This window comes from Zonotrichia leucophrys, chromosome Z (assembly GCF_028769735.1).
Source record: "Zonotrichia leucophrys gambelii isolate GWCS_2022_RI chromosome Z, RI_Zleu_2.0, whole genome shotgun sequence".
Classification (NCBI taxonomy): domain Eukaryota; kingdom Metazoa; phylum Chordata; class Aves; order Passeriformes; family Passerellidae; genus Zonotrichia; species Zonotrichia leucophrys.
The window spans coordinates 72,502,917-72,529,950 of record NC_088200.1 but is presented as its reverse complement, the minus strand read 5'-3'; the positions used below and the strand labels follow the sequence as shown (position 1 = coordinate 72,529,950).

At 39.6% G+C, this 27,034-nt stretch overlaps 1 protein-coding gene and 1 long non-coding RNA gene across 5 annotated transcripts; one reads left to right on the top strand and one right to left on the bottom strand.

Moving 5' to 3' along the window:
* Positions 1-9,427, bottom strand: CZH5orf63 (chromosome Z C5orf63 homolog). 3 transcript variants are annotated; one of them, XM_064735768.1, is made up of 5 exons: positions 9,339-9,427; positions 7,023-7,147; positions 4,233-4,353; positions 1,489-1,545; positions 1-748 (listed from the first exon to the last, which is right to left on the bottom strand). In XM_064735768.1, exons 3-5 carry the CDS (start codon positions 4,350-4,352, stop codon positions 569-571), a joined length of 357 nt encoding a protein of 118 aa, XP_064591838.1. In that variant the 5' UTR covers position 4,353; positions 7,023-7,147; positions 9,339-9,427; the 3' UTR covers positions 1-568. The 3 variants fall into 3 exon arrangements, with proteins under 3 accessions (XP_064591838.1, XP_064591837.1, XP_064591839.1); XM_064735767.1 differs by having other exon boundaries at positions 9,142-9,381; XM_064735769.1 differs by having other exon boundaries at positions 9,148-9,381.
* Positions 9,424-26,832, top strand: LOC135459572 (uncharacterized). Of its 2 annotated transcripts, none has more exons than XR_010443047.1 (5): positions 9,424-9,487; positions 9,770-9,967; positions 22,431-22,512; positions 24,316-24,489; positions 25,088-26,832. It is a non-coding gene; the product is annotated as an uncharacterized LOC135459572 (long non-coding RNA). The 2 variants fall into 2 exon arrangements; XR_010443048.1 differs by lacking the exons at positions 9,424-9,487; positions 9,770-9,967 and adding exons at positions 20,656-21,139; positions 21,236-21,336 and having other exon boundaries at positions 25,088-26,821.
* The last annotated feature ends 202 nt before the right edge of the window (positions 26,833-27,034 follow it).

The window sequence follows — 27,034 nt, the reverse complement described above, 5'->3', positions numbered from 1 at the left end:
ACTAAATCTTTAAAACTCCTTTATCCCACTCTTCCCTTCTTCCAAAGCTTAACTCCACTCTCGATTTTCTCTTCCTCCTTCCCCTCAGTGGTTCAGGGAGATGGAGAACAGGGTTTGTGGTCGTTTTATTAAATGTTCTCTCCTTCCTCCTCCTCACCACTGATGGTCTCAGATGTGGCCAGAGGATCCATCCTGGAGCTGGTTGGCTCAGCGGGACACAGGGGAAGCTTCCAGCAGCTTCTCAGAGAAACCACCCCTGTACCACCACCCAAACCTGGCCATGCCAGCCCCACACAAACAGAGTTCACTTCATCTGCTGTTGTGGAGCCGCTTTTATTCTGTCAGAGAACAAAAAGCAGCCCAGGAGAGCAGCAAATGAACAGCACAGGAAAAGTGGCTCCTGGTGCAATAGCGCTGGGTGATCAATACAAAACAGAACACGAGCCACTCAAGCTTTTCACAGTCGTATGTCCTAATAAATTTAAGGCCAGATAATGAATACGTCTTGGTTTTTGTTCACAAAGTTCTTCTCACCTTTGAGATCCGCCTCAGAGCAGCTGCCTTTTCTTCACTGGTTTCCCTCACTTTGCAGCTCCAGTTTCCTAAGCCGGTCCTCAAACTTTGGAACGTCGACTCGGTGCTTCATGAGGAACTTCCCATTTAAGTGAAAAACAGGTATGTCATATTTGTATTTATCATACCAGGCTGTGTTCTCTGGAAGGGTGATATCCACCTCCTGCAGAATGAACTGTGGCAGAGAAGAGACATGGCAGTTCCTACTGGACACTGTAAAACAAAACCTGCTTGTCTTCTGATCAGTGCTTTCCTCAGAAATGCAAGGCTGCTTTCCTGAAGCTTGTGGGTTCATTCTTTGTGCTGTAGCCTGGTTTTTTTTGAGTACAAAACATATGTAACCACAACCCTTGGCTGCCTCTCCACAAGGGACTCCCTCCCTAGCCCAGAGTATTATTGTTCCACTCTCCTGTGGGCAGCAACATCAACAAACACACAGCTGGGAACAAAACGGGCAGCAGAGCGCAACAGCTCTCAATGTTTCCATTAAAAGTTTCATCCTTCAACAGAGACATCAAAAACCTGGCTGAGAAATGGCAAAGATTGCAGCCACATAGTTCAAATATTCAAAGCCGCACTTAGTTACATCCTTCCCGAAACACATCCTGGCTCATGAAAGTTGCAAATTCCTCCTTCACACAAGGCAACAGTATTTGCAAAAGGAGTATTTTCAAGAACTTCTGTAACATAGTTTATATTGGTTTAGTTTGCCAATACTTATTTGAGTAGCATTATCGCAAAATGCTTTTGGATAATGAGTTTTATGTAAATCAGTGCTGAAATTGTCTTGAAGAGGTCATCCATGAAAGAATAACACATGCAAATAAATCCAAGCAATTTTCTTTTTACAAATAATGAATCACGATTAACTGTTCTTTCCATATAGAAAACATATACAGAATTTCCATACATTACCCTTCTCTTGTATGGCTCAAGAACTTCTTTTGCTTCATCACACAGAGGGCATGGTTTCTAAATGAAAACATTCAGAGTAGCTTAAAGCACGCACGAAAACACAAAAGTTGTTTGTACTGTGAAATAAGACATACAGGCATTACATTAATTACTGTAAATTCAGGTTCCCTTCCTTGCACCAAGGACCCTGCCTTAGGGCTTTCTAAAACTTTACTTATCAGTGCAGTATGGATGAAAAAAAAAAACCCAATAAACTATCCAGCCACTGAATTTAATTATTTTACATTTGCTATTGCATTTCTCATGGAGCAAATTTGACAGTTTTCTAAAAGCAGATCCGAGGGAATGATCTGAAAGCACTGTCATCACCAAATGAAGACAGCTGCAGGTACCACTCCTGCTAAAACAGGAATGAGAAAGCCACACAAGGAACTTCCAGCCCGTCTCAGATCAAGACACTTGCCTCAGCTCAAATGGGAAAAGAAGGCAATTTAACACTGGGTGGCTTTGCCTGGAAGAAATTAAGCAGGATCCTCTCCAAACTGCAGAGCTGGAAGGAAAGTAACCTCCAGAAAAGAGAACAGGCAAACACCTTCAGTGTCTTAATCTGTGATCAGGTCAAAAAAACCCCTCACATTTCTGAAAACTGCCCCATCTGAGTTCTGCTGACCACCCAGGCTGTAACTGAAAAAGTAATTCATACGAAGGCTCCAATGCTGCTCCAATGTTTGCAACAGCAAAATCTGGCCCATAAAATTCACACAGCAAAGTACATGGAGGTGAACATGACTGCTCTGTCCCTCTGCCCCAAAACACCTCCCACAGCTGGAAAAGATCTTCTTCTCATTCTCCCACTGAAAAGTCTTCCTTGAGCTTGTTTAAATGTGAAGTTAATCTGAAACAGCTACTTTTTATTTCCTGCAATGTGAAATTTCCAGTAATGTGAATTACTTCGGGTGAAACACTCTGCTTTTATTTAGATCCAACCTAAACTGCCTTTGCCACATGGACAAGCCCTTGTGCTCTGAAAACCTGTGCAGGACACTGAAGTGCTGTGTTCTTCATAGTCTTGGATGCTTTTGGTTTAACAGATACTGGTGACTGAAAGGAATGGACTCAGAATCCTGCACAACACTTTTGTAACACACAAAAAAACACTCAAAAACTCTACTCAGTTAAACCAGGACACACTTGGTTCCTCTAGGCCTCTGGAGAGCTTCCCAACATACCAGGCACATAAATGCATTTGGTAAAGATGGCTAACTATTAGGAAAAAATATAGTTTTTATTCTCATGGCAAGCTTAAGTACTAGGTGGTACTGGCTTAAAATCAGAAGTGAATTATTTTAACAAAGAGTGAAATCTTTTCTGGAAGTAGATTTATATAAGGAAATGTTGCTGGGGTGGTCAGAAAAGGGGACTGCAAGGGGAAACTACCATTTGGTAGTTTCCATCAGTTTGATCCAGAAGTCATAACTCCCTTCTGCTTTTTCCTTCTCTTTTCACTTCATTAAAAATAAGGAGACAAACAAGGGGTCAATTAGCATAAACTAACAATGTTCATTAGATTTTTTTAATAGACTGCACTTTTCTTTGCAATTGCCAGTAAACATTTAAAGTTAGCAGTAAACCCTTAGAGTCAAAAAACACCTCCAACAAAAGGCCATTTTAGAGAAGTGCTGGAAATCTGCTACTAGAAAATTTGATTTCACACAGTGCCTTACTAGTTAGGAATTTTAAGACACAAAGAGAATTTTTTTCCAATTTTTAACCCAAAGGTAAGAGCATTATTCCCTACCTTACTCCATTTGAATTATGAATTAGTTCAGGCTGAACTGGGCATGAGGAGAGAAAGCTGCAACTTTAAAGTATAGTTCTGATTATTAAATGGATGCTGACCTATTATTTTTAACCTATTAATTTGTCACACAGTTTCCACACTCTTGTATGGTTACGGATGGAATGAAAAAACACTGTGCAGGAGGAGGAAATTATTTTAATCATATCTAAAACCACCACACTGATGTCAGCACTCTCAGTGCTTTGCATGTGTAGTTATTCTCCTCTTAAAAGCTGCAACAACCACATAAATTCAGCCTAACCCACCCTGTGCCATCCTTTATAAAAGTGCAGAACTATGCAGGTAATAATTGAAAACAATTCATGGAATGTGACAAATCACAAATGACCCTTCCTGCTCATCTCATCTGTTTTCTAAATATGCCCAGGAATTCTACACCTATTTTTCTGCTGCCAATAAAGCAAAAAAGAGGGTAAAAGAAAATCTACTTTTCCCTCACGTGCTCCCAACACTAATTGAATACATTTAACAGTCTCACAGGTGGTGCTGAAATTAAACATGAGCACTTTGAAGAGCCTGCTTTGACTGCTGATGCTTGTGGTTGGCAGACTGTGTGTAACACTTCATCTCTGCTCTCCATTTTCAGGGTGAAACTCTGGCAGCCAGGCCAAATCTTCAACTAGTAAATGAACCACAGAGTCACAGAGGCAAAACTGTCCTGAAATATTTGTTGATTGCTAATTGTTGATTGCTAATTCTTACAATGAGAGCAGGACTGTGCGGCAAAGCCTGGTATGCAGAAACCCACTAAGTAAAACAACCAACACTACTTTGAATGGGGGGGAAAAAAAGGCGAGGACAAGCCATTCAACCTGTAATTCCTGTGTTTCAGAGCTGACAAACACACAGTCTTGCCCAGCTCTGTTGTGTGAACAGCTCTTACCTTGGTAAATAAAGTCAAGATTGGTTTATTCATGCTGGCTGAGCAGAGTTGCCTCCCCAGTGGGCTGGGTGAATGCCTGGCTCGTGGCAGGGCTCTGCTCAGGAAACAGAGCACCATCATCCTGTTTCAGGCAGAAAAAAAAAAATAAAAAACTCTGAGTTGTTCCAAGTTATAGCTCATGAAATTTAATGCCAGGATAAACGCGATGCTTCTCTGGCGGCTCTAAATCACACACAGCCAAAACATTCATCCCAGGGATTTTATGCTCATACTATCAACACATTCATCAGGGAGGTGGGTTTACTGTGTGGCAGGCCAGAAACATTGTGCAGCTTGAAAAGCAGCAGTTCCATTAAAAAAAAAGAAGAAAAGAACAACAAAACACCTACGTTATCTTGTTGAAATGCCTCTTTTAAATTCCCTAACACAAATGCTGACATAAATGCACTATGCTGTTCCAGCTCCACAGATGCCAGCTGGAATTACATATTTAAAAATGCAAAGTACTGTGCTTTGAACCTCTGTAATCTTGCTGCAGCGTTTGACATAGTCTACTTACCCAAATTATTCCATCAAAAAAAAACCTAATCGGTGCCTAATCAGAATATTAATACAATGTGTTCTGCAGTGAGTAAAAAGCTCAAGTTGATTTAACTTGGTAATATTAAAAGTATTCATAATGCCCCAAGTCCTTCCTGCAACTGCAAATTAATTGATGGGTTTGTGATTCCTTTGAGAAAGTCTGAATAAGTTAAGTGTTATTGAAGGGTGCCACCCTGGAGTCTTGAAGTCACCTGTTCATAATGTCATTAACAGCAGCACTGCTTCCTCCAAACTTTTGTCTTAACGTGACCTCTACAAGACTGAGGGACAAAGAAGGAAGCCAAAGGGAGTCTGCATGGTCATTACCTGCAGACATGACACCTGATACCAGAATTTACACTGGAAAAACAAAACTGAATCCCTTTTACCCAAAGTCAAACTGCTTCTGCTCAGTTTCAGGCCTGACTTACCTGTAGCTCTATTATCCAAAGCTAAACACACAACCTGGTGTCACAATTTCCAGCAGCTGAAGAGTGAGGAGGATCTCATTGCAACTGCTAGGCACAGTTTAGGATGTTTAGTTAAAAAGAACCCAGTGCTCTTCTTCTTAACTGGATCTCTCAGAACTGATACCACAAAGCTTTTTTCTAAGAGGACAGTTTATCCAGAATAACCGCTAAGGAAAAACACTGCAGTGGACTCTGAATTTTAAATACTGTATTTCTAAGCCACAATCACAAGGAAAAAAATCAAATGGGTGACAGGGCACCGCTCCACCAATCTTCCTGCACAGTCAAAAGACAGCAGCTATTAGTAAGAGTCAGCTGCAAGGGGCAGAGCAGTAAAATTCCTGTCACTGAGCAGCAACTGGCACAGCACACACTGCCAAAGGTCACAGTCCTTGGCAGCTACTGCATTTGTTTCACTTAGCAAGGTGGAAATACAACTGCCTGCGATTCTGCATGTTAAATGCACAGGCAAGCTTGGCACCTTTTGGAAGAATGCAGATCTGGACGGCAGGAAGAGCCTCAGTCAGACACGGAAAATTTTTAAACTCACAGCACATGGAAGACCAGAACAGATGCAGTTTTGGCATGAGGTGTTTACAGCATGTTGGCCTGCTCACATGCAAGATAAAAAACGAGGGCAAAAAAAAGGGTCTGCTTGCTGACAAGTTTTTTAACAACACTTTTGTTGCCAGCCTAGCAAGCCTTCCAAATGAGGAAGATGCTGTCAAATTGGTTCTTTTGGATAGTAGAATGAAAAAAGCAAAGATTTCCATAGATCACATTCTCCTTTCCGCACATATATCTGCATAAAACAGCTCCAGTTTAGTCCTATATAGCTGCTTTTTGATCCCTCCATGCTCTGCTGTCCTGAGGACAACAAATACCACAACATCAGCTGAAGAGGAATGAATAAAACAGTTTCAGTACCTAAGCTTTGAGATTCCACCAAAAAAAAAAAAAAATTCAGCCAGCAGTGCCTTAACTTCCTCATCAATTTTATGTAATTACAAGAAATTCTACCATCAGAATCCAGCAGCAAATTTTCACTGACCAGAAGAATCTGCTGTTTCCATGGCTAACATGACTCTGGCTGGATGTTTTTACAAATAACCTAGAGAAAACAGAGTCCTATCTTTCTACTTATTCACCTAAGCAAAATGATACCAAAGACATTAAAATGCACAAAACTTCCCATATCATTATTCTGGATCTCTCTCTAGACTACCCCCAATTATAAAGATTTGCTGGAGGGAAAAAAATGAACACATAAATGCAAAGAAGGATGCTTGCAAACTTGAAAATTTACCTTCCCCTAAACCACAATGCTACAGATTTAACAAATTATTCTTTTGAGTCTGGGCTTGGCCCATGCTCTATTTTGCAAAGCCAAGTTGGACTCAATTTCCATTAACTGAATTTACATCACCGAATAAATCCTCATCTGCAGGAAAAGTAAGTTGTGACACTAAAACCATCCATTATTTAGATGAGGTAAGTATCTGTGTAAACTTAATCTCAGCATCAATCAAGGAAAGACAAGCATGTTGGTTTTTTTTCCCCTTGAAGTATTTACCTTTTAAGTAACAGCTGAAAGAGACTGGGGGAAGAAAGTAGGTGCAACTATCAGAATGCATGTGGATGGCATTCAAAACACCTGTCTCCTCCTGTCCCTCATTCAAAATCAGCTATGGCCATCAAGGAAACTAAATTTCCTGGCAGTCTGCATTTGATTACCTACCAAGGAAATGCTGAATAGGAAAAGAGGTGACAGAGACCAGGGAGCCCACGTGAGTGGGGACAGCAAACCCTGCAGCTGTGGAGATCCCCAAGCAGCTTTTATCCCACCAGACACTCAGAGGAGGCCTGCAAAACACAAGGAAAACTTTTTGCACGTGCTCATAACTCTAGAAGTCCTTCAGGGAGAATCACGTTCTTGCAGCAGCTCAAAATTCAAAGGTATCATCGGCAATACCAGCCATGTCTGTGGGGTGATGCTATGCATCAATCAGTGCATGTTTCCATGCATTTTCTCCTGCAGTAACCTGGGGAAAATGCCAAAAGGCACTGCATTCCATCCCAGAAAAAATGGAAGTGTCACATTTGTCAACACATTTTGCTCAGTAATCCCTCCAAATTAGAGGGATGAGCCATGGAAGTGCATCCCAGAATCTGGTCCAGGGCCACACTCCAAATCCCAGATAATTTATATTACACCCAACAGGTTGCTGTAATGGCCTCTTCTCAATACTGTGCAGAACTTGCACAAAACAACACACTACTACTATAATGTAAAGTTACTAATGGAGTTTAAAAATTAACAGTAAAAACAGCATAATAGAGGATAATATATACATCATATATATTATAGAACACAGCATACAATATTTTATATGTAACCATATATCTCATGAAATTATAGTATCTTACATGCTACAGAGCCTATAATGTTATCATATTAACAAAAATAGCAATAACATTAAAATATAGGATATTGCTGATATAATACATATTAATATTTATGTAGGTCATATTAAGGTAATATTAATATGTCATTAATACAGAATATTGTTTTGGTGTATTGTATGAATAATTATATTAATGCTACTGTATTTAAATATATATTATGTATATAATGATACAGTATATTAATTATGTATATAATGATATTGTATATTATATTGATACATATCAATATATCAATATGTATATATTTCATTTATATGTACAGCTTGTATGTTTTAAGTATATGCATATATACATGCATATATATACATACCTATACATATATCTATTCAAATATTTGCATGAGTATATATATGTATATGGACTTATATATATGTATACAAATTTATGTTAATATATGTGTATATACAAATAAACACATATGTTAACATAAATTGCATATATATATAATCCCTATGCTATACATATATGCATTGTGCATACATTATATATACACATATATGCATACATACATATACACATATACTTACAGATATGCATATAAATTAAATAGATGATAATATGAAATATATTATAAATAACATTTACATATAAGATGCACATTTGTGTGCCTATACATATAACCATGCACAAAATATGATACATATTTTTTCTCTGTGTATATGTGAAAAATAAATCTGAAAATATATTATAAATAAGTATAAAAATTATAAAATCAATTATAATTTTTATATATATGTATATATGTGTATATATATATATATATGTGTGTATATATATATATATATATATATATATATATATATATATATATATATACAAGCCGGCAGGGCTTGGGTAGTTTCACTCAAAAGTTTCCAAATATAAGTCTTTAAGTCTTTAAAACTATTTAATATGTTATATATCTACAATGTATATAATGCCTACATATACATGCAGATATATATACACATGTATGTGTATATATATACATATATATACATATACATATACATATACATACACATATATGTATATATATACATATATATATACACATATATGTATATATACGCGTATATGTATATATACACATATATAAATACACATTTACATACATACATATATGTATATACACACATATATACATATACACATGTACGTACATACATATATGTATATATACACATATATATACATATGCACATACATATATATACGTTTGTGTGTGTGTACATATATATATGCAGGCATTATATACATTATAGAGATACAACATAACAAGAATTTTAAACATTTCCACTTGGAAACTTGCGAGCGAAACCCCCCGCCCAGCAGAGTACAGTGTATCCAGAGGCGTTCCCCCTCTCCCCAGCAAGCAGCTGGCCCGCCGGGTGATGCCAATATCCGCAAACCTGTACCCGGACCCTCCGCGGCGACACGGAGCCAGGGTACCGCATCCCGGGGGAGCAGAGCCGCATCCCGGGGGAGCAGAGCCGCATCCCGGGGGCCGCTGCATGCCGGGGGCCGCTGCATGCCGAAGGGCCGCCTCCCGGCGGAGCAGCACGCCGAGGAGCCAAGGCCCGAGGAGCCCAGGCGGTCCCGCACGAACCTGCGGAGCTCGGCCGGGCCGCGGGCGGGGCGGCAGCGCCGGCTGTGACGTGCCCGCGCCACGGGAAGGAAGCGGCGCCGGCCCGGGAAGCGCTCCCGGGGCACGAAGGGAGCGGCCGAGGTCCGCAAGGGAAAGGAAAATGCGAGTAGGTAATAAGGGTGGGAATAGCAGCGCGAAAAAGGGCTTAGAATTTTAAAGGTTTTGGGTTTAGAATTTTAAAAGTTTAATAGTGATGAAATGGTTATAAAAATAGTAATGTATTTAGAGTAATTAAAATTTGGATAATTAGGATTTAGGACAATAGGAGACAATGAAAACAAAGAGTTACGGACGGTCGGGTACCTTTTTCTGGGTAGCATAAGCCCGAAAAAGGACCCACGTTAACAGAGAATTAACCATTTAAAACCATAACCTGTTGCATATTCATACAGCTCATACATGATGGATAAAGTCCATTCAAACACAGGATTCCGTCTGGTCTGTGTCAACTTCTTCCTCTGGATCCTGACGGCGTCTTCAGGAGTGAGCGAGGCGAGAAGAGCTCGAAAAGAGAGCAATAAATTCTCTTTTTCTGAAAGATTTAGATGTCCTGTGGCTGCTATCTCAGTGCAAGTTCTCTCTTAAAAAAGGTATCTTACATATCATAGTTTCTATTTCAACCTTATGTTATAACCTAAAACTATGTTTAACACACTACTTCAGAAAATTACCACAGCATAACTTTCTAACAAAACACATGTAATATTCATTTTAATATTTGCAAAAAACCAGTCATAAAATATGCATTTTCCCCAACAGTAATTCAATAGCAATAATAACAATGCAATAGAAATAATGTTAGTGTAATAGTAATAACAGAAATAGCAAGAGTAATAGTAGTAATGAAACAAATCAACCTTTGGCCATCACTTCACACCCACTTCCGTGCTGATGCTGCCTTTTATTTGATGTGTCCTAGAACAAGGATTTTTGTCCCCGAAAAGTGCTGCCTTGCCTCCATGGCCCCTTTGCCATTCACATCCTGCTTTTTCTCAGTGTGTTGGCAACAACAAGCCTTGGTTGTTTCCACAGCCACCAGGCTGCCCATGGCCAGCACTTGTTCCAGCTCTGCCCCCAGAGCACAATCCTGGCTGGTAGCTCCCACATTCCCCTCACTCCAGTTTGTTGTGTACCAGAAAGTGGGCAGCAGCCTCAAAATCTTCTCCTCCATCCTCCTGAAATTTGGGCACTCACTCAGGTAGGTATACTGTATAATGGGAAAAATCCACATTATTGGAGGGTATCACTTGAGCACAAAGGGTCACAACAACGAAAACACTCAGGGAAAGAGCCAGGCCTGTTCAGTCTAGAGGTGACTGAGATGGGATCTCAGTAGTGCATATAAATATCTCCAAGACAAGTGCTAGAAAAATGCCCTTGATACTCCATTTGACTACTCTGAGGTGTTTCAGTCGTCAGGTGTGTTCATTTTCCTTTCCCCAGAAAAGTTTTAAGTAAAAAATAGCAAATATCCACTGCTGGGAAACTAAAGCTGCAGGTTCATGTTTACATACTGTAAATGCATACTGTACTTCTGTCAGGATTTTGGTTTTGCCATAGTAGCTTGTTGGGGAGGATGAAAGTTTGACAAGAAAGTCTCACAGATATGTGTGCTTGGCAGAAAGATTTTTAAATGTAGAGTCTGATGAAGGAATAGAGATGGAAGCAAGTTTTGATATAGAAGAAAAGAATTGCTGAGCCAGTCTCACTGGATAACCAAGGAGGCAAAGGGTGTTTTAGTTAGAAGGGGTTTTTATGGCTTTAGAGCAAAGGATAAACCCACCCCAAACAAGAAGATGATTTCACCAAGCAGAAAGAGAGCACAGGCAAACAAGCCAGCAAAGCTGCAAGCAGAAAAAAGGTCCCAGAATTTTCCACTGCAAGAAAACTGAATAACAACTTCTAGCTTAAACTGTAATGTACTAACTTTTAGTGATTGGAGAACAGTAACGTGAATATGGTAATTATAGTAGCTATGATAGGCTACAGATAACAAGGTGTAGATTGGTTCTACTGTATTAAGATGCTCAGCAAAGAGAAGTATATAATGCATTGTAACCAAAACCAAAGGGTGTCCAGGCCTGCCTGCAGCTGCAGCTGACAGCTGTGGGCACAGCTCTGTCACCCACAACCCTGGGCTGCTGTGATACCTTGGATGGAATAAACTGCATTTTGCAGAGCCCCTGGAGTCCTGCATCCCTCATTTAGACTCTTACAGTAGCTAGCAGTCCCTAGGCCTAGAGAAGGAGACAAATCTTTAGGGTAGAGGCTCAAGTCAGCTTCTCCTCTTCATCTGTGCTCTGAGAAGCACAACAGCGCTCAGGGGAAAGGCCCTCCAGGGGTGTGATCCTACCCTGCTGGTGTGACACGTGTAATTAACCAGCATTTAAATGAACACAAGGGAGAGGGGAGAGTCAGCTTGGGATCTCAGTGACTCCTTTTCAGACACCCTCTTAATCCCTGCTGCTGAACAGAGATGTAATGCTGGCAAGCTCACACTGGCTGCTCTTTTTTTTTTTTTTTTTTTTTTTTTTTTTTTTTTTGTTTTGGTTGGTCTGGTTTTGGTGTTTTTTGGGTTTTTTTTTTTTTTGTTCCCCAGCATCAGAAAATCCAGTGTCAGGCTTTGGTGTTAGGCTGTGCTACAGGACAGACCTGACAAGCCCCACACAAGGGAAATGCTGAGCTGGCTCTCACCTGGATTTTACTTTCTCAGAAAGGGTGGGAGGACATCCAGAGAGAAAGGGCAGAGGCAGGTTGGGAAGCAGGTTTAAATAAAGAGACCGGCATGCTCTTGACGTCTCAGGTCTCAGTTTTATCCCTCTTGCTCCCAAAGCAAGTCTATCCTTCTCTGGGACATGAGTCTAAAATTCCGAGAGGAACCCGGAGGACAGAGCTCCCAAAACTGGTCAGTTTATTTAAACAAAATTGCTGCTGAAGGCAAGAAGTGATCTGGCTGTGTTCCTTTCCTGGTTTCAGCAGGATTGTCATTCTGTTGCATAACAAAGTTCAATTAACCAAATCACTGACTGGTCCTGCCAAATCAGAATTTTCTTACACTGCCACATGTGTTTAGTGTTGTGCACTGAGGTATAGACGGGTTTTACCCTCAAATCAGATTGTTTATAATACAGTGTATAAGTAAGGGAAAAAAAAAGGTTCAAAAAAGATGGAAAAAAGAATTGTTTTTTTAAAAGGTTTTCTTATGCTACAAACATCTCCTTTGCAATTAACCAGTTTTGCTTTGGCAGGTTTTTGATACACCACTGTAGATATCTCAGCACAAAATTAGCTTTGGTTTTAATCCAGTATTTATGAGATCAATCTTCTTAATCTTCATAGTGACAGATGCAGAAAGAATTATTACTTAGAGCATGTCTCACTATCACTGTGCTTAGGAATGAGATGGATTGCTGTAAAGTTTGGTATTTAAAAATGTGTTCTGACATCTGAAAGAAGTGCAACTCCATGCTATTTTTCATTATGGCATAAAGGACATCTTTAAATTTCAAGGGCAGTTAGGACTCAATGGTTAAATTTGCTGCATAGGTACCATGATATAATGCGCAAGGTCTTCCTATTTTTTCTTTATAAATATATGTCTTAAATAAAGTGTGGACGTGGTTTCACAATCTGAGCTAGAAAGGACTCATGCTCTGATGGATTGCATTCAATTTGGTTCTACTCCAGATTTCTATTGTATTTCCCTATGTTATTTTGAGTTAGGGGAAGGGAAGGGAAAGGAAGGGAAGGGAAGGGAAGGGAAAAGGGAAGGGAACTTAAATCCCATCCAGTGCCACCTCTGCCACAGCAGGGACACCTCCCACTGTCCCAGTGTCCAGCCTGGCCTCGGGCACTGCCAGGGATGCAGGGGCAGCCCCAGCTGCTCTGGGCACCCTGTGCCAGGGCCTGCCCACCCTGCCACGGAAAGATTTGCTCTTAATAGCTGGGCTAAATCTACCTTTTTTAGCTTAAAGCCATTCCACACCTCAAATCCTGGGGTCAGTTGCGAGCACCTCACTCCAAGTAGTCTCATGGCTGCTGCTTAGCTCCAATCACAGTCCCGCTGTCTCTGGGGCCTGCCTTTGCAGCTTTCCCCAAACCCTCTGGTTTTGTGGGTTCCCACAGGAAAAGGCCCCGGGGGTGCTGTGGCAGCAGCCGGCCACAGCCCAGGGGTGCCCGGGGCCCAGAGGCCGATGGCCCCGGGGCTGTGCCGGCCGGGGGGCGGCAGCAGGAGCGGGGCAGGGCCCGTCCCTGGGCCGGCCCTGCTGAGGCCGCACCTCGAGGGCTGCGGCACCTCCGGGCCCTCACACGGGCAATGGAGGGGCTGCGGCGTGGCCGGGGCAGGGAACGGAGCTGGGAAGGGAATGGAGCCCCAGGAGAGGCTGAGGGGGCCGGGAAGGGGCTCAGCCTGGAGCAAAGGAGGCTCGGGGGGCCTTTGTGGCTCTGCACAGCTCCTGCCAGGAGGGCACAGCCGGGGGGTGTCACCGTGACATTCTCTGAAAAATCCCCTCACCAGGATCTTTTCTCCTGAGAAGCTGGGAAGCTTCAGCTTCTCCATGTTGTGCTTCTCTGGAATGTGATTTGGAGAATTGTTTATCCAGCATGTGAATTGTTTTTAATTAATGGCCAATCACAGCCAACTGTGTCGGACTCTGACTCTCTCTCACGGGTTTTTATTATTCATTCTTTTCTAGCTTTCTGATGTCTCCTTTCTCTTTCTTTAGTTTTAGTATACAATTTTCTTTTAACATAATATAACATCATTATATAATAAATCAGCCTTCTGAGAACGTGGAGTCAATTCTCATCCCTCACCTCGTCCTGGGGCCCTCACAACAGCACAAAGAGGGGTTGGGCTGTGCTCCAGGGAACAGGGACAGCAGCAGGGTTGGGAATGGCCTCAGGCTGGGCCAGGGCAGTTTTAGGATATTAACTTTAAAAAAACTCTTCACTGAAAGGATTATCAAGCATTGGAACAGGCTGCCCAAGGGAAGGAATTATTTTGTGAAAAGTGAAATTCGTAATGCTCAAATAACTTGACTATGGAAAAGGTGACAAATTGAAAAAAGTAATCACAGCATCACATATTCAGTAACTTCAATAAAAAGCAGAGGAACACCAGAAAAAATGTATTAGAGAATTTGATTCTAATAAAAGAGTCTTTTTTTTTTTTTTTTTTTTTTTTTTTTTTACTGTAAAAGAACAGCTTTTAGAGATCCTAGCCTGAGGAAAAGCACCTTGAGGAATATGCTTAAAAAAACCCCATAATGTGTTCCTTAAATGAGGAATGCCAGTGGAGGAACATTTTCATTTGCCTAATGACCTGCAGAAGGGAGGGGACTGCCTGCCCATGAACTTTTCACTGTCTGCTAGCCCAAGATCGTCTGAGCACTGAACATTGTGACACGTTAATTGACACACTGTGTAACAGCAATGTGAGCAGCATTTTGAATTTATTCTTGTATCTCATGTTTTCCATTGGACCATTGCCATGGTAACACACAGCATCCAAAAATTAATTTACTGAGCACCAAGAGAGCACTGGGTTCCAGGCTATTGGAAAGCAATGCTGTTCTCTCTCTTCCCTTTAAAAAGCCTTGGGTCAGGCCATTCTTCTGCATGCAGCACAGAAAATAATTTGTAGTATGTTTGCTCTGAGTGCTGAGACAAAGTTGTGTTTAGCAGCTTTTTTAATAGTGAAATTTACTTTACATAAATTCCACCTCAGTGGAGAGTATTTGAGGGAGAAGATGGAGGTTTTTATGGGATCTAGGATAAACACTTATTTTAAAATAAGTTAAGGCTGCTGTGATGGATGGTATCAGCAATGCCCTACTCCCCTCATCTCTGAGATTATACAGTTGAATAATAACAGGACAGTGAAATAATGTGTATAATTTTGGGCCATGTAAATTATGTGAGGGTTGCAGCAGCCCCTTTGCTGACCAAAATTCTCCCGTCACATGCTCACTATCCCTTTGACTGCTCCTAAGTGACACGTGAACAAACAGCATTTGTTTGGCATTACAAAGCCAACAGCAGAAATTTCATTTTACTCCTATATATTCATACCTTCCTCCTAGAAATACCGTCCTGTGCTTTGTCTCTCAAGAGCTTCTCCTTGTAACATCCTGCAAGCTTCATCACTTGAAAAAAACATTTACAAACATTTCAAACATTTAGTTTGAAAGAAAATGAGGGAAAAGACTGAGTGTGAGGCTCTGCTGTGGTCTTCAAATGAAGAACCTTTTCTTTTTCAGGCTAACAATGCAATGAAGATTAAGTAATGAAGTACTAACTTCATTAACTAACTAATATAAAATGTAGGAGTTTTTATTTTCTCTCACATAATATGAGTTTTTAAAGGAAATTAATCTTATTCTAATATCTTACACTCTTAACACTTCTTTCAAAATTAATGTGAAGTATGGTTACTACCATGCAAAAGTTGATTTTTGTTGTTATTCCTGTTTACAGTGAAATATGAGTCATATTCTGCCCCTTTGTTAGAAAGCTAACAAGAAGTGTTAGAGTGTTAAAACACTGTATTTTGAAGTCCACCTGAATAAAAAAGCTGTGTCCTTACATTTGAAATTACAATTGTTTTAAACTTAGCTATCTGGTTAAAGTCAGCACATGGCACAAAAATTCTGTTCATGTGAATTTTCTTTTTTTTTTCTTTTTTTTTGGTGGGGGGGATATTTTGTTTCTTTCTGCTGTTTCCCCATTTGCTACCTAGTAAATAATTGACTAACAGCGCAATATGTTATAACCCATTCCCTTTAATGCCATGGACATTTTTTGCTAAGTGTTCTGTGTTTTGCTTTGATTTAAAATCAATTATAAAATTATTTCAAAGTCCAACCTAAGAGGTGCATTTGACTCTGATATTTAAAAAATGCTCACTGTGGTTCAGCTGCAGAGGATTTTCCAGGCCTAGGGATGTGGCAAGTGATTTGTATTTTAAATTTTTTTCTTTTATCAGTGAGATGGAAGATGAATAAAGGCAAATGGGTGCAGCTTCAAAATTCATACAGAGCCTGTTCCCTGAAGAGAACTTTTCCAAAGCATGGGAATGATCTCCTTGTGGATTTACTGTTCTTTTCTTAAACAAGAACCTAAAGTAATGAAAAAAGACCTTCATTTGCTGCCAGGCCTTTATCTGGGTTGTTTTTCTGCCCGGAATGAGATATAGCACAATGTGATGTTAACAGGATTTTTTTTTTCCACAGATGAGCTCTGATTTTCTGTGTAAAACCTTTTATTACAAAAAAAAAAAGTATTGAGTTATAGACTACCCTTGCCTAAACATCTCAAGAACTTAACTTGATAGCAGTAAAAATCAATTGTGGGCTGTTGTGTGGATCTCTGAGTGGGGCTGATCTCAAACCCTATTCAGAGCTAAGTTTCCAGCAATGTAGTTTTTTTTACTGCACAGGGACACATGATGGGCAAACTCCTGCCTGGGGTGCTGCTGTAATTACGATCCCACAGCAGAAAAGTTGTAACAGACAATGATATAAAGTGCCCCATCATACTTTATCACTGCTCCGAGATCTACATAAAACAAACAGCTGGAAAGGATGGCAGCTTTATTGCAGCAGCATTTCCAGTTAAAGCAATCCTGTTGTAACTTGTGCACAGGTGCTATAAAATATGAACTCTTCATTTTATTCCTAATCAATGCAGCTACATCATCCTACTCACCCTCTCTGTTCCTTCTGTTTAATTTCAGGGTATTTCATCCAGTACTTCACTGGAGATTCAACACTTTCCTGGACAGGTTACACTGGAGTTCCCACAATTTAAATAAGCAATGTGCAGGCATTTTGTTCTTTCTACCCAAAAGTCAATTTTTAATCCAGAAGTAACATTTAACAACACTGTGTAGCTTTCAGCAGGCATACATCAGAAAGAATTTATTGTTTTCTAATGACTCCTTTATTTCCTGATCAGCTCTCTGTTCGTGCAGGTGTGTGTGGGTTGAAAACAGCTAAAAGGAGGGAAGATCCCAGAATATTCACCTCTTTTCTTTCTCAGCACTTCCTCTGTCAGTGAATGAATCCTCAAATGCAGGCTCAGCTGCTGGTATTACCTGAAAATTCCATATTCTACACATTCCTACTGGCCAAATGAAAATGTAGTTAAGTACATTTTCCCTTCTTCTTTTCTTTTTCCCAACTGTTTGTTTAGTTTCCAGTTCTGCCTCCCTCTGTGTTCTCCATTGCCGCCTTGTTCTATTCTGTCACTGTGGAATATCACCACAGCGTGTCTTGTCATGCTCTCAACTGGGCAAACCCTTAAACTCATCCCCCTCTTTCACTGGTTTCTTCTTTGGTCCACTTAGATCTTGTCATACAACATTTAAAAACAATTTTTAATGGGTTTTTATCACTTATTTATTTATAAATAAATTTATTACTATATACTTATGCACCTAAGATTCTTGTCTGAAATGCTTCAGCTCATTAGAAAGACTTTCTGTTACTTTCTGTTTGTGTTGGAGAGAGCTATTTTCATCATTTCAGAAACTCAAATGAGACACAAAAAGTAGTCAGTTGGTACCTTTACTGTGTACTGTGTATATATTCACCTGATTTTCTGTGATTTTCTTCTACTTCCACTGTTGTTTCACATTCAAGAAAAGAAAAAAGGACCCTGCTGTCTGGCAGCCTGTAGCTTCAAGGAAAGCTCTCGTTCATGAAGCGTATGTGGAATGTGACTGCATGCTGCCCAGGCATTGAAATAATACAGTAGATGCTCAACAAAATGGATTTCTGACAACACCTGCAGATGCTTTTTTGCAGTTTCATTTCAACGTTTTGTGTCAGTGTCGTGTGATGGCACAAATTTTTTTCTTTGATGTGATAAAGACACTGAGACAGCTGTTCTGAACTAGGCAAAAAGGTGTCTAAGTGGGCAAGAATATTTACTGGACTCTGGGTTAGTATTGCTGTGCAAAGGATGAGGTAACTTTTATCTGAGAAGTACAAGAAGAAAGTTGCAGAAGAAAATGCAGAACTCATATTTTGGGTGCTCTGGGGCTGTGCAGACAGGAGTTTGGTGAGTCAGCCTACATGGAAAAGGAGCCCCATCATAGCTTCTTTGAAAAAAATGATTTTCCTGATTTACCTGATTTATTAATACCTCAGTCATGCTGCAAAACTTATTCCTTAGGGTGCAATCCTGGGCAAAAGCTGAAGTACTACAGTCCTGTATTTTACTGCCTTTCTGTTTAGTAGTAGAAAACTATTATTTTTGGGAAAACAGTGTTGAGTTCATGCTGCTTTCCAGATTTTTAATTCAGAGCTGGGTGCTAAGAAAAGTGCATAAGCACTTCATCAATGCAATATTACTGTAAACAAAATAACAGATAAGGTAATAAATCTGCATTGATGCTGATGATGATAAAGTGCAGTGTTAGCAGTAATTTATTTATTTTAACTGGAGAACAAAATTAAAGTGACATGACTGAGATACAGCATTTGGGGTCTCCTTTTACAAGTTTTTCCTTAGATTTCAGGGAAGTCCAGTTTCAATGCTGTGATGTCCCTTTGGTTTGAGCTAAGTGGGATCTTGTCAGGAGCCAAAACTGAGGCTCAAAAATTGTGTGTAGTTATCTGTTCAAGGACTTAGGGTTTGTCAGAACAGAACAATAATCACAATTCAAAGTTTATGTCCAGTACAGGTCTAATTCTTTAAAAATTGCCTAGGATTCTTCGGCCAAACAGTATAAATCCATCAAGAAATCACACTCTGTAGTTGTAATATGTAATTTTAATTAGCAGATCTTCAGTCTTATGAGCTTCCAAATGTTCCATATGAAAACTGCATTTGCTGAGTTTTCATATAACTTTGTGAAGTTTTAAGCACCTTAAATCTTAGGTTTAATCCTAACCATCGTGCTGTAAGCAGGGGTACAGAATGACATCAGGCTTGCAGACATTTTCTTCGGTTGTAAATTAACATTGTCTGAAAAACTGGTCAATTAAATAATTGGAATAACATTTTTCTCACTGTCTTTGTATGTCTGATTACTTTCAGTGCCTGAAATTGTGTGCTCATAGAATCTCTAATGGGTTGTTACTGCTACATTTGTTATTTTAAGTAGTGCTGCTCTAACATTTCCCTAATAGTTTTGGAAGGGTGGGGAATTTTGCAGAATATTATGGAATTATACTAGAAACACTGTATGTTACTGAATACAAACAAAATCTTTCTTAATGATATTTATGTTTAATTGTGCAGACAGGTGGGAAGATGATCAAGAAGATAATTATATATTTAAATAGGAATAAGTGCAAAATTAAATTAATGTCATCTGTTTATACTTCAGTTCTTATTCTAGTGTTTGCCACCCCTCATGTTTTAATTCCAAATACCACATAGGTGGTTCTGGTATATTTTAACCCAGCTAATCCCACTCTCTTGCACTCTATGACTTCTTCCTAGCAGCTGTTTTGGAAGTAAATGTGGCAGTGTTCTACCCAGAGTAAAGTTACTTGAAATGTAATTTTTTTAAATTTAAAAATAAAAAAAGCGCCATGAGGAGGTGCTGAGGCCTGGTTTCCATTCCTATTTTAGAGCCTATTTAAATTTTAGATAAATTTACTTTTATCAGTAAAAGGTATGGGAGGCAGGTTCCAGTTCTTAGCTGAGAAGTGTGAACAACAGAAATTAATAAATAAAAAAAATTTAGGTGAACTGCAGTGAGCTGAGGTAGGAGAATCTTCTATTTGTCATATTTTCTACAGCAGGTTATGGAAAAGTAATTACACACTCCTCAGCAAGGTAGCTATTAAAAAGCAGGAGAATCTGCTGCTCCTGAAAATTATCACTGCAAGGCATTACAGAATCAGTATAAATATCAGGAAGCTCTCCATCCCTTCAGGGTTACTACAAGAAGCAACTGCAAGGCACCACAATTTCCCTAACAGGTACTTGCAACTTTGGTTTTAAAGCAATAGAATAAATAATTTCTGTTGATCAAGGAGAGTCAATCTCTGCCAAGGCCATTTCAATACAGATTTACTCAGTCAGTGCAGACCAGTTTTTCTTGAAGCAATGCTGGGGAAAGCCATTTACTACTTAACCTCATCTCTGTCCCAGGTACAGAAGGACAAGGGTGCCAAAAAAGGCATTTGCAGCTCAGGAATTAGGCAGATTTTTAAATTAGGAACTCTCTGCATAACACCAGAACAGGTGGAGCTCCAAGATCTTGGGGGGAATCAACTTGAAAATGTGAGGAGCCTGTCTAAATACAGCACACACTAATTAAACCTCAGACTAAAGCATCTGATCAGAATTTTGTGTGGTGTTATGAGTGGAAAGGAAGAGTTGTTTGGAGCTTGTCTGGCTCTGCCTCTGCGTTTGACTCCCTTCTGTCGTTCTGCTCGTGCCGAATTTCACTCCTCATTTTAATCGTGTCGCTGATTGCAGCACTGAAGCAGCCGCACTACACCCCGTAATTACTCGAGGGGAGTCATCGGGATGCAAAAACCACTCAGAGCTCTCCCGAGGTTATCACCGCAACTTTTCCTGCTGTCCCAAATTCACCGGGCCAGTGAAATGCAGGAAATGTTCCTTATTTGACAGAATAGCGGCACCCTGTGGCTCCTGCTCGACTTTGCTTTGAAATATTTAAAATCCCTCCAACTTCTTCTCTTGCATGCTGTTTATGATTATAACACAAGCTAAGAGTTATTTTAGCCCACGAAAGGTAACAGATTTCTTTTTAAAGACCTTGATGCTCTGCATACGAGGTAAGAAAGAGTGCATTGGGGGCAAGAATAGGATTCTATCTCTTCAAAATGCTATCAAAGCCAAATTTTGTGCATATTTATTTTCATTATTCACAGAACAGCACAAAGCCATCTCTGAGGTATTTACAGGTAATTACACGTCCTACAGTATGGATTAAAACTAGTCAAACTGACCTGGACCTCAAGAAGTGCCTTGGGTAGGACTTTGTGAACTTGATACCTTAATGTTTAGAAACCTAATGTATTATTTCAATTTATTTCTCAAATAAGAAGCCTGCTGCTAATTTATGCTGAAATCAGTGTTCTGCTGGTGCAAAGGGCTCAAAAATGAGGCAGTGATCTGACCACCTTCGAGTATCACACCTCCTGTGCCCCCTGTGGCACCCCTGAGTGTCACTGCCACTCACAGCACCTTCAAGAAATCCTGCCACACCTGCCAAAAAAAGTGAGGCAGTCACACAAAATAAGCCACAAAAGAAGTCTGAACTCTCATTGCTCTGTGGTTTAATCAATTCTTTGTTAAGCAACCCTAATATCATTGCCATTTGTTCCACAGCCTCTGTGATGATATTTTTTAAATAATGAATCTCTGCAGAGGTAAGTGCTCTGCTTAGAAAGAAGTGAAAATAATGTTGATGTGCTTCTGTTTTTTGCTGGCCACCTAATTTTCAGCACTCAGCAGGGCTCAGCAGAAGTCCCAGGTGATGGGTTTTGCTCCAGCAGCACAGAGATGTGCCTTGGCCATGCAATAAAAGCAGTAATCAGCATTTCTAGAAGAGTAAATTACAACTACAACACACAGCAAAGTATAAAGCATTTCTACTCTTTTTGGGTGGAATTTCAGTTGTGTAGGTCAAAACAGGGTTTTACTAAGGTCATGCTGCCCAGAACCAGACCAGCCTGTGAATCTCTTCTATCTGCAAGTTGTTACATAACTTATATATGCTTATTTCATGTGCCCCATCCTGATTTTGCACCCGAATTTCAGGGTTTTGTCTCAGACACTGAAGCAGCAGCTGAACAGCCCCTGCTAGCTGACATTTTTTATGAGATATATTGAAATGGGAATCACAATTACGGAACAGCAATTGCCCCTTCACTTGGGGCTGGGGTGGAGGCAACACTACTAAGGCAAGAAATCCCAGAGCAACCAGATAACAAATACAAGAAAACAAGGAGGAAGAGTGCAGGGAGAGTGGCTGGTGGGTGATCAATTGCGTAAGGGAGAAGAAAGAAAATCCTTCTATTTTGTTTTTGGTTTTTGACTGTTTTTCTTTTTTTGAATCCGAAGTAATCAGATTATGCAGAAAAATGAGAGCAAACTGTGAAGATACCTGACTTGCTTTAAAATTACCACACTGGATCTGTAGCAGGTGAGATACAACATTGCAGAGCTCAGGGGGTAATTTTCCCTAATGACAAGTTAATTGGCATGTTTAAATACTAACAGCTGCTGATGTTGTTACCAGTATTTACTCACAGGTTCATATTTTCAATAATCAATGATGCTAATAAACACCTTTCAGGTTTGAGCTGTTGGATATTCCATCAGAGGCTTAGGAAACAACTCTATGGCAGGAAATCTACTGCAGAAATCCTGAGAAATAAATTTCATTCTATTGAATTTTCAAGTGGGGTTGTGGAAGAAAGACGTGATTTTAAAATAAACATCAGGTTCCATACATCTGCAACCATTTATCCACTTAAGGTTCTAATGCAGAACAGAAATAATGATTTTGACACATTAGAAGAAAGCACAGTGGAATCTGAAAACTGAAATCTGTCAGTATGACATTTCAGTAACTGTGCTCCAGCCTGTCTGAAGATAATGTGGGATCATTAGCAGTTCAAAATTCTCTATATTTAGGTCCTCTGAATGTATACCAAAAGTCTGAAAAGGGTGTAGAAGATTTTTTAGTCAAATCTGCTTGCATTTAATGTAAAATGTACAAAGGTGATAATGAAGTTACAATCAAAAAGAACTCCAAATATTCAAAATGCCGTACATAGTATATATATTTTTGGGTTTTTTTTCAAAATTAAAAGCTATATTTCATGTTAAAATACATTTTACCATTAGCAACCATGTAGAGTTTCCTGTGTTGTGCAACATGTAAGGGGTAACTGGAAGACAGGCTGGCTAGGTTATTACAAAATTTCTTAGAAACTTAAATGGTACAAAATTTGTTAGAAACTTAAATGAAGATTCCCCCAGGGTCTAACACATAAACATTCTTTTTGGGGCGGGGGGGAGAAAGAAAAAAAAAAGAAAAAAATTAATTATAAACTGATTTATATATGTAGAGGAGTTTGTACTAATCTCATAGACCTTATAGCTGCTTTGTAACCATCAAGTATTTAATAAAAGAAAAACACCTAACTTTAAATTTACTCTGATTTATATGTTCTCTCTGAAAACTTCCTGATTAGTAAGACTGAAGAAGTGTTGCTTTTTCTTTCTTCATAATCTGTTTTATGGGGGTTTTTTTTAACATGTTATTCCATGGAAAAATACTGAGGTGTGTAAAGTATCACAACTTCACCAGTTCAGTTGTAAAAATATGTACTGCTATTGGAGTTGTAGGTATTATAACTGGAAGAAACATAATTATAATCTGTGGAAATTAGCTCACATTCAAGCCTGGACATTCAGTTTAAGGAAAGCTAACAATGAGAGATTGATCTTTCATCAAAAACTCAGGTCAGGTAAAGCACAAAAACATCTCAGGCAAAAGCACTTTTTATTTTTAGAAACTAATAAATCCCCCTCTTTCCCCTCCTTTTCTGAAGAAGGGGAATAAAACTCCTTAATCTCTGGCAGCTTGGAAAATTCTTGTCCTAATTTGAAAAATGACTCCTCAAGAATTTCACTCAGTAGAAGTCTGCACTTCCTACATAAATAAATAAATAAATGTAAATAGCTGCTTAACATAATTTTATCTACAGATATCTCTGCTTCACTGTAACAGTGGTTATTATATTTATGTAATAAAAAAATTAGTATCTAATAATATCTAATTAATATATTTAACAATAGTAATATTCTGTTCATAGTCTTTTGCAGAGAACAAAGACCAAAGCTGTAAAAGAATCCTTTTGCTGTAGATGTAAAACCACTAAGAAATGTCTTTCAAAACAAGAACTCTTCCTCTTAAATATCTTTTTTTTTCCCCGAGACTTCTCCATGAGACAGGAATGTCTGCTTTGGAGTGTATTTTGGAAGCCATCCTCTTGCTTTAATCCAGAGCCCTCTGAACTGTGCACTGCAAACACAGGGGAGAGCAGTTTCAGTCTAAAATCTGGCTGCCACTGCAGCTCCTGGAGCTAAAAATCCACACAGAGGTGTACAGGTTGGTGTTGTTTCCTCTGTTAGATTTGTTTACTGCAGCCTTGGGGAGGAACTGGTGTTTTCTACATAAGAGCCTCCACTCCCTTCACCTGGAGAAACCACCCAAAGAGTCTCGCTGACCTCTAAGTGGTTTCTGTGGATTTTGGTTGTTGTGTGTACTTTGATGCATTACAGCACCTGGAGTGGCTGCCGTCCTTCCTGAGACAGCAGGAATACACAAAAAAGTACCATGCAGGCATTCCCATTCCGCTTTATCTTTTCTGGTTGTGGATCTACAAGGCACCACATCAGCTTCTGCATTCTTCAAATGTTTAAGTGTAAAAATAATTAGTAATTTCTGCTTTATTATGTGGAAGAAAGCAAAGGTGATAGCCAAATTTCCAGAGTGATGTGAGTGTAATACATAATTGAAAAAAATACAGGGTGAAATAAATGAACACACCCCTATGGGTAATAAATGAAGGTATAAATTAATATTGACCTATTGAGTCCAGACACACACTCTGTGCCTGATCTGTTGCCCCCAAGAGCATGGTGATTTTGTTATCAAGAATGCATAGCCGTAAATATAATTGCCTTATTGATTTTTCTCCCCTTAGGTACCAATGTGAACAGCAGCAGAGGACAGCTGTGCTAAGCACAGGCACATCTGGCAAAACCTCAGAGTTCCAGCAGCATCTCCACGTTTTCCCTGCAATCCTATTTCCACAAGCTCTGAGATAAAGCAAAGCTGTGGCAGCGAATAACCTGTGGCACCTAACTGAACTTCAGGCTACTGAATTACGGTGGAAGCAGTGTGGCAGTATTTCCTACTTCTGCTTTTCCAGCATGGCAGGCATTCCTAGTCTTTCAGATTTTCAGCTCTGCCAGAAAATGTAGCTGCTAATACACACCAGTTGTGTTAAATTGGAAGAACATCCCCTTAAGTGCTTAAGCTGAATTCTGAATGCAAAAGAAGCAATCCCAAACCCCAATTATCTTTTGAAAAAGTAAATAAGAAAGCACTAAATCCTTGGGGGAGGGGGTGGTTGGGTGGTTGGTAAATCCTCCACCCTTTTAAATGCTAAAGGATGTTATATTTGAACTGTGAGCTAAACACATGAGGGATCTCTGATTATTCCCAGCACAGCTGGCAGGGCAGCATTTGGTGCCAGGTCGGTGTAATAAGGAATGGAGTGCTTTTTTTGTGGAACACGCTTATATTTCTTGTAACTTGTTACAATTTTTAAGTTCTGTAATTGTTCATGCATTTTTGCCACCATGAGTACACCCTCCTCAAACATCTCCTCCAGGAAAGCGGATTGCTGAGGTCCAGATCTGGATTTTTAAGTCCAGAAGTTTAATTCCTGCTTTTGTAGTTTATTTATTTTCTAGATGCCTGAAATGACACAATTCAGGTTGAGGAAGAACCAGATATGGTGTGATATGTGGAAACTGTCATAGAGTCATCAGGAGGTAGAGACAGTTTCTGCCAGCACACAGAACACTGCCCAGGAGGCACAGGAGGGTTTTCCACATTAACTGAGGTGGCAGAGGTTGGTTTTAAGTCTTACCATGAGCCCTGTGTTTTATAACTTGGTAACTGTTTGATCTCTGGCACAAACTATTTGTCTCTCTTTAGTCTGTACAAAACTGCCAGTTATATGGGAACTGCAAAATTCCACAAATAGAGACCTTGGTTAGAAAATCAGACTGCAGTCTGCTCTTTTAACTGCAGAGGTTTAGCAAAATTACACTCCTAGGTAGTAAGTGCAAGAACATTTCTCTCAGTTCCAGAATTACTCTGCATTTTTGCCAGCTGTGGAATTGAAGCTAGTGAAAAGCTGCTTTTCTGCAATGGTCAATACTCACTGTAATATTATACATGTAGTCTTTTAATTTTTAATATATAAGTCTTTTAATATTATACACGTAGTCATTACTTTTGTACTACTTTTGCACATTGCAACTACGTTTAGCTTGATTTAAAATAATGTTTTAGAAATGTGCTTTTAGCAGACTGGATGTTTTATGAATAAAAACGCCCTGTACTGGGGTGTTTGTCATGAAGGAAGGAAGAAAGAAAGAAAGAAAGAAGAAGGAAAGAAAGAAGAAGAAGAAAAGGCTGTGGCTCCTGCTGCTGCTGCTCAGGACATTGGACTCTGTGCCAGGGAACAACTGCTGCTGCTGCTGCTGCTGTTCCTGCACAGAACCTGGGGCTCCATGCCAGGGGCTCTATGCCAGAGAGCAGCTGTTGCAGCTGCAGCTTTTGCTCCATATCAGAAAATTTTTAGCATGGACTTTATTACTTAGAACTCTTTCTCTTCTAAACTGATGTATTCATGCAATAAACAACTTTATAGCAACCAACAACTGCTCTTGCCTCTTTGAAGACCCCAGACCCAATGACAGCCTTGACAGAAAAGTAATGAAGATGTAGCACTATAAAGACATCTCATGCTTGTCCGTAGGAGCGGAGATCACTTTTAGCGTCACTGCTAATATTTGAAAGTGCAGAGAAGAAAATTATATTCCATTCCCTTTTAGATGTCCACGCTAAGGCATCT